This window comes from Phalacrocorax aristotelis, chromosome 8, assembly GCF_949628215.1.
Source record: "Phalacrocorax aristotelis chromosome 8, bGulAri2.1, whole genome shotgun sequence".
NCBI lineage: Eukaryota > Metazoa > Chordata > Aves > Suliformes > Phalacrocoracidae > Phalacrocorax > Phalacrocorax aristotelis.
In genome coordinates, this window is record NC_134283.1 from 4,045,212 (window position 1) to 4,062,378 (window position 17,167).

The following is a 17,167-nucleotide window of genomic DNA, read 5'->3' on the forward strand; positions in this document are numbered from 1 at the left end:
CCGGCCGCTTGCTTCTCTTGCGACAGCCAACACCGCTTGTCACCGAAGACCTGCGCCCACCTCCCGGACAGACAGGCCGTTTAAGCTAAACGAAACCAGCAGTTTGAAGAAACGCTAGAGGAATTTATTGGAACACGGTACCTGTAAAATTAATGCAGCTAATTTTACTTCCATAGATTTGCAGAAAATAACGTTTTTTTCCTATATGTACCTTAAAAAAAGCGAACAGTGCTTGGGTCAGAGTATACGCAGCGCAACCTCTCATAGACACTCTGTGCTAAAACGAGCCCTGTTTCACGGCCACAATCCTCACACTCCTGCAATGGTGCACCAGGCACAAACACCATCATCCAGTTAAGGATTAATCAATATATGTATTTTTATCATCTTCAGCATCAGGGAAGGCAACAGGAACCTGATCAAGGAAATACTTTTACCAGAGTGTTCAATGGAAATGTCAGCTGGCCGAAGAGGAGAATACTTTAGTCAGAGGCCAACACCACAACATGTACCTCAAACAACCGTGCAGGGCTCTCACGGAGGATGCAGGTCCCTCGTCTGGCCGAGGGGCTCAGGCCTGGGACCGCCACGGCCCGCGGGCAGGCGCCGTTCCTGTTCCCGCCTGACCGCTCGCCTCTCCCCGCAGAGGGCGGCTCCACCGCAAGGCCGGACGGGAGCATTTCTCAAGTTACAAGAAGTTGTAAAAGAAAAAATATCACCTACCCTTTGTTGGAGGACGGCTATCTACACCTTGTAAAAGCGCTACACAGCGACTTCTCGAGTTTCCAAGGGTAGAATTTACACGTGAGGAAAAAAAAAAACCCACGCGCACACACACCTTAAACCAACTTTGTGACTTTTATTGATGGGCGACGACTTTATACTTCTAGATATCACTAAACTGTGTACAGTTAGGAACTCAACTCAACATTATAGGAGAGCAGACAGCAAAATTAAACAAAGCAGACTTAAAGAAATATCAATCTTAATTATTTTGCCCATTTTTTAAATTTCATGTACACAGAAGCATAAATGCAGTTTGAAATTTCTTAATAGCAATAAAGTTACAATCACCCATCTATATAGACTAACATCTTAACTCCAAATATTTGATCTGCAATGTGTACTTAAGCAGTTTCTTGTCGCACAATTATTAAAATGTGTCTTCCTATTAGGAACCAGCAACTCTGCATCGTGTACGTTTGTACATTTTTTTGAAGCACGTAGGACCATTTCTGTCTCATACACATCGGCTCATATTTTACCACTTATCAAAAACTATTGGGGAAGCAGAGAGCGCTTTATTTTTTTTTTTTATTTTTTTAAAATTTTTTTTTACTTAAGTAAAGATAAAACATTTTCACAGAAATCTACAAGTTCTGTTGCTGGTGCAGGGTTTTCTTCTACTACGCAATTAGAAAGTGGGAATCAAATGCAAATCCCCTTTTATTATCTTAGGATTCAGCATTAACTCAGATAATTTTTTCTTTCTGATTCACAACACTGAGTCTTTCAACCAAGTGACTTCATTCTGCAAAGTCAAAAGTCAACACAAACTATGTTGTGCACAAACCCAAGGTAGTTTCCTTTATCACTCTATCCCATAGTTGCTAGGGAAAAAAGGAAAAAAAAAAGAAAAAAGAAAAAAGATTCACTCAAAAGAGCATTTACAGGAGGAAAAAAAAAGTTAGTGATAGTTGGCGTTCTACAAAGCAGGTATCTTGCACACACAGCGTAAAAGGGAAAAGTTTCACAGCAGGTCAACTCGGCGGTAGTACAGGAGGTAGGCTGTGCGTTCTGCAGACGGCTTCACCACCTGGTACTGATTTATCACTTTGACTGCCTGGTCATCGATGCGTAACCAGCCATTGAGACCAATTTGGAAGACGTCTGTAGTGTAATGGCCACCAGTTGCGCTGTTTCCGTGATGATAGACAACTGCAAAGAGAAATTTGTGATGCGCATATACACACATAAATATCCACTGAAAAAGTAAATCAAGGGAAAGAGTCACATAATGCTTTTTTCATAGCATACTTGTGGTTTTACAGATGGTATCACAGAATCATTAAGGTTGGAAAAGACCTCTAGGATCATCAAGACCAACCACCAACCCAACAGCCCCAGGTCTCCTAAACCATGCCCTGAAGTGCCACGTCTACATGTTTTTTGAACCTCTCCAGGGACGGTGACTCCCCCACCTCTCTGGGCAGCCTGTGCCAGGGCCTGACCATTCTGGCAGTGAAGACATTTTCCCTCATATCCAACCTAAATCTCCCCTGACGCAGCTTGAGGCCATTTACTCTCGTCCTGTCACTGGTGACTTGGGAGCAGAGACCGACCCCCCCCTCACTCCAGCCCCTCTCAGGCAGCTGCAGAGAGCGAGAAGGGCTCCCCTCAGCCCCCTCTTCTCCAGGCTAAACCCCCCCAGCCCCCTCAGCTGCCCCCCAGCACACTTGTGCTCCAGACCCTGCCCCAGCCCCGCTGCCCTTCTCTGGACACGCTCCAGCCCCTCAAGGGCCTTCTTGTCCCGAGGGGCCCAAACCTGAGCCCAGCATTTGAGGTGGGGCCTCACCAGTGCCGAGCACAGGGGCCCCATCCCTGCCCGGCCCCTGCTGGCCACACCAGTGCTGACACAAGCCCGGGGGCTGGTGGCCTCCTTGGCCACCCGGGCACTGCTGGCTCATGCCCAGCCGGCTGTCAGCCAGCACCCCCAGGGCCTTCTCCGCCGGGCACTTCCCAGCCCCTCTGCCCCAGGCCTGGGGCGCTGCCTGGGGTTGGTGTGACCCAAGGGCAGGACCCGGCACTTGGCCTTGTTAAACCTCACACAACTGGCCTCAGCCCATCGATCCAGCCTGTCCCGGTCCCTCTGCAGAGCCCTCCTGCCCTCGAGCAGATCAACACTCCCACCCAACTTGGTGTCATCTGCAGATCATCTGTATGATCTGGCTCAGGCAAGAATCTTTAAAGCGTTCAGTGCTTGCTTGGTTATATTTGATGCTATGTAATATTAGTAATGTTTCCTCAGCATGACAAATCTCATGATTCTAAAAGGAGGTTTATGTAAATTCAGAATCAAAAACACCAAATTGCTTTTTGTAGCTTCCTAGAGGGCAGTCTGGGAAGGATTTCCCTCAAAGGCCATCGCAAGAGCACAGCACACCCTTCAGAGCTTCCAATAGGTACTGCCACGCTTCGCAAGGTATTCTAAGCTATACATTCACTCTGTCTGCTGATGGCAACAGTGTTTTATTGAAACTATTTGTGTGGGGGGAAAAAAAAAAATCAGGTATAACTAGGTAGTAGTCTATAGAAAAAAAACAGGCAAGGCTTTTCAAACAGCATTGATTAAAAATGTAAGCCAGTTATTCCCCCTCTGACCATTCGTTTTGTCTTAATTTTATTCTGAAAATAGGATCTATTGAAGTGCCAATCTATACGTTTCACATTTATTAGTTCATGGTAACCTCCTTAATAAAACCGAACACCTCTGATTAACTGCTAATGCTGCTACTTCCAAGACAGAATCAAACTGGCTTCTATCCCCAATTATCTCCCTTGTCAGAAGCGTTCTGCAGGCAAGATGTCTCAGCTCACCTTGCACAAATCAAACCCAAAGCTTAACGCTGAGCTCTCAAGTGCTAGGTGCGGCAACGGCCTCCAAATGGAAGAGTTCTTTTATGGATGGAATTCTAAGGATGCATGTACGAAACTGCATTTAGCTCCTTCTAGGCATGTGAGAGCCCATAACGTATGCTTCACAAGATCGGATAAAGAGCTGAACGAATTGCCGTAACTGACACAGGAGCAGAAGTATATAATTATGGAATTGTTTACTCTCTTTTAGACTAGAGTCACACTTCTATGAAAATAAACATTCTAGAATAATGTAAGCAAATCAAAAAGGCAGAATATACTAATCTGTATGTTTTGGGGAAATTAGGAAATAGATCTTTTTACAGTAGCTTAAACTTATATTATTGATGTCCTAAAATTGTTACATAATTAGGCAAATCCTAATCTGAAACTTAATTCTTCAGAAGCTTGCTTTAGTAATTTAAAATTCATCCACCAAGCTCAGTTTCTGTGGATGAGAAGTCCTAGGCTGGCAGAAGACTGGAGTATTGTACTTTTCCATAGAAGGACTTAGAAAAAAATTACGGCAGTAACACATTTTCTTCAAGCCACCTTAAATACACCGTCTAAACTTGCCCCATGAAAACCACTACCAATAAAGAAAAATTTACACTGCCAGAAACAGTCCTGAATTTCCACAAGAGACAGGTATGTTGTTTCCTTCTGTAACCTCAGCGGTCACAAAACTGTATCCAAACCACCAAGTCACACAAGGCCACCAGTACGGGCACAGATTTGGTGACGCAGAAGTTAAGACCTCCGGTTCTCCCATTTCTTATGTTCTCCTGACGCCAAGACAAATAAGCAGGTGCAAATCATAAACTGCGTAGGAGTTTTAAACTTCAGGAAATTAATTACTGCCCAGAGACCTTTTCGTTCGATATTAAAACGCTCCTTCCGAATTCTTACGTGAGCTTCCAATCTTAACTACCAATTAGGTATTTCCTATACATTGCAGACGCTCTTAAAAACATCGCTTCCTCACACAAAAATCATCTACTCCAAGTTAAACTTTTCCACCTACAACATGCTACTCATACCTTGCCAGCAATACTCATCTTGAGGGTTCAAAGGGATGCAAAGCCATCATTGAAACATGATTCTGAGAACACGTGGTGTATTTTAGGCATAGTTATATTACAGCTGTATTTCAGCTTCTGCTGATATTTTGCAGGGTGGGTCAGAGAACTGTTTTTGCACAAAGCTGGGTCAATGTGATATATAAATACAGATATAACAATATATGCATGCATGTAAATATGCAAAAAACCCCACTAAATACAAGAATTGGACACCCACAAGCTACTTCAGCATAATTTTAAAGAAATTATTTTATCTAAGCCAGGAAACTCCAGTGTTTCTAGCGTTCTACATGCAGAATTTGTATTTGCAATACAGGGACTAGAGGCATATAGAGTAAATACCTGCAAAGAGCCGGTAGGTTCTTTGGCCTTTAAAAATTTTACTTTTCACACCAGGAGATAGTAGCTCTGGAGGAGGGGAAAAAAGTCACAAAGGCAATAGTTAGCAAGCTTAGAAATTCAAATTTCAAAGGGATCAATTCTTTCTAAGAGAAACCAACACTTCCATAAAGGAGAAAGTTTTAATTAGAATGTCTTCTGCAGCCTTCAAAGAATGGTTCTGATAGCTGGTAATCAAGGGAATGAATTTTGAGGTTTGTTGAACACTAACATTTATGGAAGGCTCAAAAAGACCACAAAACAAAACAAAACAAAAAAACCCGCCAAAACAACAACAAACAACAACCTGAAGAATTAGAGGGCAAAAGATCGGACTACTCATTTTTTCCCTTTCATTCCTGCTGTCAGACAATGACAAAATCCATCTCAGATTACAAGTCATACTACGACCATTTTTGTTAGTCAAGGTAAACTGAACTAGTTCTACAAATATCCATTCTTTAAAATATTTTATTTTAAAAATTCTAAGTAAAACAAAAGGGTACTGTCCGACCAAGTACACATCTCACTTGAGATATGAATAATCACTAATTTTATTTATTTTTTTTCCTATTTGAACTCCTGGCTGGCTAACAGCCAATTTGTCAGATCAAAACAAAATGCATTTAATTTGGCGAGCTTCAGATGCTGGATTATATGCAAGCTCTCACACTTTATAAAATCAGCGTCTCTTAAAATATTTGTTAAAGAACTTTGTTGTTTAACCTCTGAACTACGGCTTACTTGTCTGCCTCCAGGCTGCATTTTCTATAAAATGTCCAGTTTCCTTTCAATAGCCACTGTTATTACAATAATTTGCCACTTCTGTGAATGAAATTTATGACAAAAGTATCTATTACTTAGCAACAGCCGTGTGTAGGGACATGCCCCTCATTCAGCAGGATCACTTCCGATATTTGTCCGTAGCAGTCTATATAACCTTCCTCCTTAAATCTGCAGGAACCTCTTATTTGGCCAACCCAAAGTCTAGGATGAGGCAAAGGTTCTAAGATCTTTCAGCATAACGTTCTTTGCAAAATGAATGTCCAAATTCATACACAGGCAACATCAGGGTTGGCAAAACTGAATCCAGAAACCGAAATATATTCTTTTTATGAAGGGGGAAGAAAAAAAAACAAAACACCACACACAAAGGAAAAAGAAGCATACAAGACACTCATCCAAATGACTAAGTTTCCAGACAACAATGGAGAAATCTTGTGCACAAAGCTGGGAGCAAAGAAAACACACACAGACACCCCTAGGAAACACGACATTATCTTTTCCCTAGAGAGGGGGAAATTCTGTTAAAAAAATCTTTACCTTTACTAATTTCCAGATCAACAGGATACTCAATATTCTTGATAAGCTTCTGGCATCCACCAGTTTTCTCATATACAAACCGCTTGAGGTGTAAAACAAGAACAGGGGGGAGTTCTTCCAATGTCACTCTTCGGCTGATCTCCACCTATCACAGACATAGAACAAAGATGAAGAAAACCTAATTTTTTTGTTAACTGCTCAAAATTACTCCCTTTAAAAGAGGAATGAGTAGTTAATTTTAAATACTCTAGCAGAAAACACACAGATTTTTAAAATTAGTATTAATTTATGGTAAACACTGCAGTTTGTGTCTTAAAGCACAAACTGTTGTCTTTAAGGAGAACCCCAATACTCTTTAGTAGAAGCTAAGATGTTAGAATGAGCACAGACATTTAGGTACTGCAGTACTAAAAGCACCTTGCCAGAGATTCCCCAGGAGAAACTCCTCATGAAAGTTGAGTCATTAGTAATATTTAGCAAGCTATTATACTCTAATCAGAGGTCAGTAACTTATACCACATGCTGCTGAATTCGGAGAACTCTGAACTGTAGAAGACAAAGTATCACACCTCAGTACCTGAGGCAAAAATTTTATTTTCTAAAAGCTATTTTCATTTCTAAAAGCTGATGCCTTGTTACAAAAAGCTAAATAGAAGGAAAAACAAGAACTAATCCAAATCACTTCTTAACTTTCAACAGGGAAATTAACTACAATAAAAGAAGACTCTCTATAAAGCAAAGGGAAACTACTAAAATAAAAGATTTTGGTGTAAACACCTAAATCCACGTTTATCTTGAGAAATTTCATTGAACACTCCAGAACTACTGATTTAAATGCAAAAGCAACTACTCTGCTAAAAGGTTTGAACGCTGTGTCGCTTTCAAGACTGCCCTGAGCGTACGTCGCCATTCCCCGCTGAAGTACTAGTTTCTACGACAGACTTCTCCAGTTTAACCTGGCACTACCTTTATTCCCCCCTTCTCATCAAAAGAATCCTAAAACACTGTTGAAGAAACACGTTCCCACAATGGGGTATCATTAAAATGAAGACCCATTCACAGCAGGGGCGACAATGGTTAATATAGTAAGAGATTAGTACTGCAACAGTTAAAAAATTATTTTCCATTAACCAGAAGATATTTATCATTCAAGAAGTTCCTTGAAAAACAAAGTGAGCTGTTGTGGGTTATGTAAAAGTGATTTTGCCATCACGATCAGCTGTAACAGAAGCGATCAGCAATTAAAGACTTCTCTTGTTTAAAAAAAAAAAGTATGCTGGGTTCTTGAAAAAGGTTCTGAAGGAAATAGAGAGAAAAATGAGTTACAACCTCACTGTTCTCTACTAAATCTTTTTTTTTTCAATAGTTATAACCAAATAATCCACAAAGTTACTGTCTGAAAACCTAAAGTTGGACTCAGAATTACAGAACAAAAATGTTTTGCCTTCCCAGAAATTATGACAGAAAACCCCCAAATCTCAAAAAATCTGCTTTAGGCTTTTTTTTAATTGAGAAGAATCTCTTTATTTTAAATGATCAGCATATTATTTTTCAATACAGGGCCCAAGCTCTGCTAGAATCTATGAAGAGTGGAATAGAAACTCATGGGGAAAAACTGTTACCTTTTTCCAAGCTTGAAAAGTAAAACCTCTTATGACGCTGAAGCAAGCAGATTTTGTAGGGTACTTGATTTCCTCATGGATCTGAGCTGATCTAATTTACAAGAAGTAATTCTACATTTAAAACAGAAATAGTCTCTACAAACTGTAAAGTTTCACCTGCATCTTACCGGTTCAACCCATCAAACCCCTGCAACAGTGGCAGCTTCACTGAGAACAGAGGTATTTTGGGTTTGTTTTTTGTTTTTTTTTAAACCAGCAAGCCAAACCCTGTCTTTTTCCATTCAGCAAGTGCCTAATGGTGCTCATCTCCTCAATACCCTCGAAATACCATGCAGAGTAAGAAGTTAGAAGGCGAAGTCTAAAAGTGAAGATGGCAAGAAGTTCACACAATTCTTTGATGAACTCAGGAGAACATGCACATTCCATGCATCTCAGCATGAGCTTCTGCCTTTAGGAAGCAAAGAGGTTTTATAAAGAGGAAAAAAAATATATACTTGATTCACCCTGTTACTGTTATCTCAAGATTTTCCTGTATTGAGTCTTCTAACCTCAAATCTGAAGCCTTTGAGTATTGTGCAAAAAGAACTTAACAGCTCCCAGACCAGACCAGGAATGGATGATGCTGAAGAGCGTCACTGCAGCGGTTTAAGCAGCTGCTGTTCTCCACCGTCAGTAACTGGGCTGGCACATGGGAACAGATGCCAGCACCTCAGCTGCACGGCTCCGTACTAGCTTAAATCACAGATCAAAGCAGTTTTGTGTTATGGTGCCAGACTGAAGAGCAGCAGCTGAGGAACAGGCGCATGTTCTGCTGTCCCAACTGTGAAGGGGCCCTGATTTCCGGCAGCAACATTAGCAGCTGGAAGTACCACAAATGTTTGTTTAGTGAATGTGAGTCAGAGTCCCAAGAAAATACTTCTAAGATCCTCAAGGAGCAGTTTGAGAACTCCAGGGGATGTGAAGACTCCTTTTAAGGAGTATGTGGAAGGTAACCTGGAAAAGTAAATAAGGTAAAGCTAGTTTGTTACTCAAGAGTCTTCACTTTTGTTAGAAAACATGAGCAGGTCTGCAAATAGAAATAAGAGACTGAAAAGAGAATCACTTCAAGTAAGGATAAAAATTAAGCCCTTTGAAAAAACAACCAAACATACTGACTGTTGATGTCTTCAAGAGTTAACAAACTGATCTGCAAGACCAGAAGGAACTAAAACAACTTTCTTCCAATGCTAGTGAGCAAGTGAAAATGAGTCAGAAACAGCGAGAGAAGGCCACTCCATTTTAAATACCTGTTTGCTTTTCAAATGCCTAATTATTTTAAACACTGCATGAAAATCTGATTTCCTGTTTATACACACATACATTCAAAATCAGCTCAAAGTGATTAAAAAACAAACTTTTAAGAGAAATCGTCCACATATATTTGGAAGATTACTCTTTTCATGTCAATTGCTTATGCCCACAACTTGTAAATAATACTATCCACATTAAAACAATCAGAAGACAGTAATATTTTTTCCTAATAAATAATTTTTAGCTTCATCAGTAGTCCTGAGTTCCCCTTCTGTAAAATGGAGATGAAATCCTTCTTTGCAACACATTTTGAAAATTACTATCTGCGAAGTCCTATGCTTGTTCTACAGTCAATGTGTTCAGTGTTTTCACTACAATTTTAATACAAGAACAGCTATTTCAATTTGAATTTCTTATGAAAAAAGATCTAAACGGCATTATGAATGCTTGTATTTCCATTGAGACTCTAAAATATAAGCCAGACCAAACCTCCAGCACCTAATTTGAACACCCATTTCTTCCAAAGCCCATAATTGAACACTGCGTTGTCAGGAAAGTAGTTAAAACCATCTGCAGTAAAAACCAAAAAATGACTGACTAGCAAAAACAAATCTCTGTGGCAAATGATGATGAGCTTGCATTGCAAATGTTTCTTTCACATGGAAGACAACTGGGGAAATAAACGTTCTCTTACGCTCCTACTGTGTATGCAAGGCAGAGAAATTTCAGCTATCCATCTTCAGCTTTTCAAAGAAAACGCTCCATCCTTTCTTTATGTAACAGTATTCTCATTTGGAGTATTTAGAAATATTACAGAGATGAACGTCAGAGACATCATCTACAACTCAAGAGCCTCTTTCCATCCTGGCCTGCTGAAAGAAGTTATGAGCGGTGTAGGCAAAACTTCCACCTGAGCAATCCACGCACACCAGAGATGTTCGTTACTAAAGCACACCATGAGAAGCACGGCGACGTCTTAGTAGGAAAAAGTTTCATTTATTACCCTGCATCACAAGTTCTCAGACTGTAACGCCAAAGGCATGCTTTTCTTCCTGTGAAGTGTTTTTCTATTGCAATTATTACTATTATGTATTGTACTATTTGAAAAATAAGATTAAAAAAATTGCACAGCTGCATGAGAATACAGAATAAAATCTCCTGGTACTTAAAGTGACAAAGAATCACAGGGCCTGGAGATCTCAGAGGTCCTCTACTCCCTCCCCTCTGAATCAATTATAAAGATTTGTGTAAATCCTGACTGGTGTTTTCTGCAACCTTCTCTTGAAGCAGACAGGTAACACCTAGTCTAGGTCCTATTCCTATTCACTGTTGGAGTATCACTGAGAAAAATCAGTCTTTCCCTTTTCAGAGCAGCTTTGACATATTAACTTTTACATTTGGTTCCATCTCTCCACTTCCATGTTTTTTTTTCTCTTGATGCTGAACAGCTCCTTCCCCTCATTTGTTCCCTTTACATCACAGCTTTTATACTGCCCTTCGTTTTGATTGCTCTTTTCCACATATTCTCCCAACTGTGAAGAACATTTTTCTTGAACTGATGACCTAAACCTGAATGTAGTATTACTGACAAGTTGGGATTTTAGGGCTGTGTACAGCAAACCAGTCAACTACACAGTGCCAAGGACACTGAATGGAGGCGTTACTGGCTGTTGAAAGATTTCAGATTATTAATCCATAGAGAAAGACAGTGATCATCAGATGTTTTAGTGAGGTTCTAGATGGACTTCTGCCAGGCCTACCACCAATATTTTAGTTTTTGATTTGTAAGTGAAATGTGTAAATCAAAACCCATCAAGGGCAGCCACACAGACAACCATGCAAGTGCTCTGCTGCAAGAGTTTTCTTCTTCAACCTAGAGCGTGCTTTCAAATGCTACTCTGAGGAGCTCCTCCTTTACTAACAACACCTGGCAACCCCAGGAATCAGTAGGCTAAGATCAGCTAAAAGCTATTTTACTCATAATGGTACGTGTTATTACCAGAGCTCACCCTGTTAATTTAACACACACTCCAGTAAAATCTCTAACCAATTCCTACACCAACCCAGAAAACACACCAATTTACAGGCTTGGTCTTGTTTAAGAGTTAGTTCCCTTCCTTTCAGTGTATGTGTTCAAGTGCAGTTTGTTTTACTGCTGCAGGACACTTTGAAAAGGTTAGTACCTATTTTGTTAACATAAGTAGTAGTGTTCAAGCAACTATTTGTAAAGCAAGAGCTGTGTAAAAACCCTGTTAAAAGGTTCAGTATTTGACTGTAAAAAGGGGTCAACACACCTCTTGCTTGGTTTTTGTGGTATAACCCTGGACAGACTCTCTTGCCACCAGACTTTCCAACGCATCCTGAACTGTGCGTATCTTGTCTGACTGGATATCCAGTTGCAGGGTGAAGAAAGGTTGCAGTGTAGCAGACTCCTTAGAACTCTGCTGGTAAACAACAGATCTACAGAAAGAAAAAAGTTAAAATGTAATACAGCAGAGTAATTTTCAACAATATAGAACCTTCCAGTAAGAACGGTTTGAAGCCAACTTTAGTAACTCAATTTATAGTTAATCCAAAAACACCCTCACACAAATGCAAAGGTCAAGCCTAAGTTCCAACAACCTGAATCCACTTTGCTGCCATTTAAATGATTTTCGCATCCACTTCGAGCATACCGAATGGGATTATATTTGAATGGGTTTATTTATGCAAGGACTAAAACAGTTACTAGGTAAGCATCAACAGTTTAAAGCAAAATAGTGACATTTTTGATGATGCCTTTATTCATGTTAGAGTTTTGAAATTATGTTTTCCAACAGATCTTTGGAAGTGTAAAGTACTAGTGGTTATCTAACCATATGTTTTACTGTAAAAATTACAACTGATTCCAGATTACCCAATAAAAGTACACAAACTTTTTAGTCACTTCACTAAGAGCAATTTCACAGTGATTTAAAATTGCTTGCTTAAATCTTGCCATAGAAAATATAAACTATGCTCCATCAAGGACTAGCATTTCCTTTTCCTCCCATCGTTTTTTGCATCCAGGCTTTGCCCATGTACTCCTTTGTACATAAATTGGAGTCTTTCGGAAAACTGGCAGGAGAAATGACCTAGGACATGAGAACATGTTTCCTGTGTTTTGGGTTTATTTTTTTCTTTGAAGTGTTTTCAGTTGCAGTCTTTAAGTAGCCAGACTTGGTGATCATTGTTTTGTGCAACAAGACAGTACACTCCTCGGCCACAGCACCACTGCACTAAGTGGGCTCTTCCTGGTTTCTGTTTTTCTTAAACTTCGTTGAAAACTTAAAACCAAACATAGCTCAATTTTTTTTTTTATTTTGAAAGCAGTGCTTACATTAAAAAGCTCCAGCTGCTACAAAAATGTGGTTTTATACAACCAAAGAAATAATTCATTTCTTATATTGTTATGCTTGTTATAGTACCTTACAAAGCTTGAAAGTAGTAAGATAATTAACATTTCTCTAATCCCCGTAAGCGTGCTGAAATTTCTCCAGGTCACGTATGAAACGTTAACATACAGGTTTAATGCCTGTACTGCAAACTCGTATCAAAAGAGCCCCTTTGACTCAGGCAAAGCCTTGAAGCACCAACAGAAAGCCAATGCATCTTTATATTGGCAAATATATCTCCTTCAGAGGAAAGGGAGCGTGTGAAAAACAGTAGCATCTTTATTTCAGTTGAACACTTCCTCCTTGGCTATATTTAAGGACAAAACCTTCAACACATGGCAAGCACGATGTTTCAACAAACAAACCCTCCACTGTGCAAGCCTTCCTGCTTTTGGACACACTTCCCAAACCTCTTTTAAGCTAACCATTATTTAGTGCAATAATCGACAGAAAAACGCTAGCAGCTCCCACTGCTTTCAAGTCCTTGTATTAAAGATCTAATTAATATGGATAATATTCTGAAAATATAACATTAAGGGTTTTTTTAATTATTAGAAATTAAATCGTAACATTTCTTCAAAGCATTTTCCTCAAAAAAGATATGCAGAAATTGATTTGATAGCAAAACCTTTGCCGGACTAGGATTTTCTATAACAATATCAATTATTAGAATAATTACAAATTTCAATTTGTCACGGGAAAATGTATCATTTTCCATGAATAATTACTCTTGGGTACTGTAAAAACGCTACAGTAAGAATTCCTCAGGAAAACAGGCACTGCCCATTGTTGTAGTTTAAGCAGGGTAGCAAAGTAATCGATGTATTTTCTTTTAAAAATAAAAGTTGTTTGAAGGGAAAAGTTGGTACTACTTATGGAAATATTTAGCAGACTTCTAACTGGCTTGTGAGCTAGCTTGCACAATAAATATTTGAAATTCACACAAGCTGGAAGTCAAAAGGGGTCTCCCGCACATGAACAAAACAGATCCTGATAGAACTGGCTGTCTTCATAATTACACATTTAAGTCTCACATTGCTTAAGGAAGACTTTTTGGTTTGTGTTGTTTGTTTTTTTTTTTTTTTTTTTTTAATTTATTTATTTATTTTTAAAGCAATTATGCCGAAATAGGCATTTAATAGTCAATTAAAGCCTTGAGAGGACAGCTTAAAGTTTCCTAAGCCAAAAAGATGCCAGCTCAAACCATGTTTTCCTAGCATCTTTTTCCATTTGAGTTTTCCAATTTCTGACGCTTTCTTTTAGTGGAATTCTACTGGCAATTGTGTATTCAGTCCTTCCTATCTCCACCCTCAGCCTTGGAGGATGAAGCTTTCCAACATCACAACATGGGATACTGTTTCTGAGGTAAATTGTGTGACCTGGTTTGGAGGCTAAACAAAGTGGGTGTGGTGACAGCAGACAACAGATGTCAGACTGGACCCTGTGGCTCTGTTGCTCAGTACAAGTTTTTGCCCTTTTTCAGCATTACCTTTGCTTTATGTCATTTTCTGTGGACATCTACAGAAGACAGCATTCTCTTGGTATTTTTAAAAACTGATGGAATCATGTACAGATCTAAACAATTCTGACCATGATAAATATACTAAGGATATTAACAATACCTTGGGTATGTGAACATTACCATTTACGCGGAATTTCATCAATACGTACAAACATCTGTCTGCCAATTTCTATGGAAAATATCATTTTATTTGCCAGCTGTCTGACTCAAATCCCAGAAGAATAATTTCAGTGCATTTCATAGGCAGAAGGCACTAGCCCACAGTATTCACACTTCTAGACTGAATACCTGGCAACACAGGGAGCCAAACACTAGCAATTAAGTGTCTGTCTCCAATTTAAAAATAATTCTTCAAGCCTGGCATTTTTGTTTTGGAATATGTTTTTAGCAAGTGTTTACCTTGCTTTCATTTTAAATTATATATTTCTCCAAACAAGTCATGAGGCTTCCTTTCAAAAAAATATTCTTTCAGTATCTACTTTCTGCCTTCATCTGGTATCAGACCTGAATGTAAGTCATGTCCCACATTCTTCTCATTCCTGCAACATCTTGCAGTAATTTACATTTTCCAAACTTCTTTGGCCTTTAACATTTTATTTATCATCTATTACACATAACTTTCCTACTTCTCGGAAGCAAAAGTGTCTGAACAACCAAAAGCCTACAATTTTTAATTTTATTTCATTCTTAGTTTACTGACCAGATTTAACTCTCAGTAAATCTCACTATCCCTTATTTACAAAAAGAGTTAAGACTTCTCAGAGGTCACAAAAATTAGGTAGCTCTGAAGTTCTTTGGGACTCTTAGACGTTAATATACAAAGCATACACATTTCAAATTCCTCTACAGGCAGTTCAGGGCTTTTGTTCTCTGAACAATCTGCTCTCTTAAGACACTTCACAAGATTCAGACTCAACAATAAGTCATAGAATCGCCTGATCATTGATCAATCTCTTTGATCATTCTGGTCCATCTTCTGAAGCCTCTCTTGCATAAAAAATGCTTTATGGTAGAATGTTCACCCCTCCCGGCCTGAACAAGCTGTGTAACAGTCTCTCCTATCCAACCACCTAACAGCAGTAAAAAATGCAGAAAGCAAAGCAGAGGAAAAGGTTATCTGTAACAGCAAAGCAGCCTAGGGTCTCAACAACTTTTATGAAAAACGACTATACCTTATATGACCACCAAAAATATCAGTAATTGGAGTCTGAACAAAGTCAGCCTGTCGAGTGACCGATGATTTGTTGCGAGGTCCCACTTGCTCCCATTCATCCTCACTGCCTTCCCCTTGCTCATCTTGCTCCTCTTCTTCGTGAACAGTCTGAGCCTCAGGGCCATTGGACACTGAGAGTTCTTCAAGTGAAGAAGAAAAAAAATGTGTTTGACTCTTTACAAATAAAACATGTATACAGATAAGGAATTTGAAAGGGAAAAAACCACAATACTAATAATTTCCAGAAAATAAAATATTTTCATAGATCATAGATTTGATAAAGTAAATGAGGACAAGTGTATTCCAGGCTCACTCATAGCTGGACACATCCAGGTATGAACAGAAAGCAGCTCACTGATGAGATGCTTTTTTGCTAGAAAACAGATGTCGTTTTCCAGCGAAGTTTGATATATTTTTAGTAGAAAATTTATGGGGTAGAGAATTAGAAAGTGAAGTGTTATTCTGGAAATATAATTATGCCATTATTAAATACAACGCCTTTTCTGCACAGGTATTTTAGAGGGAACCCAAGGCTTAGCAAATATTTTCTTTGAGAGTGCCAAACTCAGGAGGCTATAAACCGCACAGAGCTAAAGAACAAAATAGGGAATGATCATTTTATATCATTAAAAATTTACCCTACTGAAGAGAAATTGGATAACTAGTGATCTTAATTCTATACTTGGCTAATATTTGGCTAAGACTAGCGGTGTTTTGTTTCATTTTTCATAGGGGACCCAAACATAAAACCACTGTAAAATGAAATAGTTTTTCAGTCTGCATACAAATTCTAATACGTCTTCCAAAGAAAATTTTTCTCCAACAATAAATTATTTTAAAATTCTTATTGACAATATGTTCTGTTTTAGATTAGATATATATTAGCCATTAGTCCAGAAGTTTCCACTCCAAAAAAATGACCTTAATCAGCAGTGGTTTAAAGATCAGTGAAAAAACACACTGATTTTTAAACTACCACGGAGAGAGCCAAAGCCCCAACGAATAACTGATGTTGCAGGTGCTATGAATGGGGAACACAGCTATGCTTAAGACAAGGCTAGTCAACTTGAGTTAGCCTCAAACAGTGCTCAGTTGATCTCAGTAAAATTTGTAATACAGAAATTTGTTGTTTAGGAGGACCAGGTATATGACATGATTATTGTCATTCAGAGCATTTACAGAATTATCATGCTTTTCCAAATACCCCGGAACACCTCAGACCATTTGTAAATTGGACAGAATGGACTGATTTTATCCTTTGGACAGATTTTAACAAACGATTATTTGTAAATGTCTGAGTCCCCTAAAATATGGCATTATATCCCTTTCTCAACACCCACTCCAAACACTTCTCTGTATTACAGAATCATCACAAAAAAATGAGAATATCTGAAAGAAATTAAGTTTGCTACACAAAAAAAACCCCAAACCCAACAACAACAAACATCCACTAACTTTCATTATGTGGAGAGAGAAGTTTCTTTAGGGTCAGCATTTCTTCGTGTAGTCCATTGAGGATAAACCCCAAGTATTCTTCAGCATCCTCTTGCCTGCCCTGAATAAAATGGGTTTTTTTTCCCATTATTACATGGCATTTTTGTGTTTTCATTTTAAAAGAAGGTTCATGTCACTGAACATCGAGCTTTCTCCTATTAATTTAGCTGATTTACCAGCTACTCAGTCTATGA

General features: G+C 38.9%; 1 protein-coding gene across 5 annotated transcripts in view; it reads right to left on the minus strand.

The window, feature by feature from the left end:
* Positions 1–839: 839 nt before the first annotated feature.
* The window catches only part of USP10 (ubiquitin specific peptidase 10), a 56,790-nt gene continuing 40,462 nt past the window's right edge, over positions 840–17,167 (minus strand). For 3 of the 5 annotated variants that reach the window (XM_075101257.1, XM_075101259.1, XM_075101262.1), the window contains 6 exons: positions 16,935–17,034; positions 15,439–15,619; positions 11,626–11,791; positions 6,420–6,564; positions 5,061–5,126; positions 840–1,938 (listed from right to left, as the gene is read on the minus strand). In XM_075101257.1, the coding sequence (XP_074957358.1) occupies positions 1,751–1,938; positions 5,061–5,126; positions 6,420–6,564; positions 11,626–11,791; positions 15,439–15,619; positions 16,935–17,034 (846 nt within the window). In that variant the 3' untranslated portion in view covers positions 840–1,750. The remainder of the gene's footprint in view (positions 1,939–5,060; positions 5,127–6,419; positions 6,565–11,625; positions 11,792–15,438; positions 15,620–16,934; positions 17,035–17,167) is intronic. The other 2 variants (XM_075101260.1, XM_075101261.1) reach the window with 1 other exon arrangement.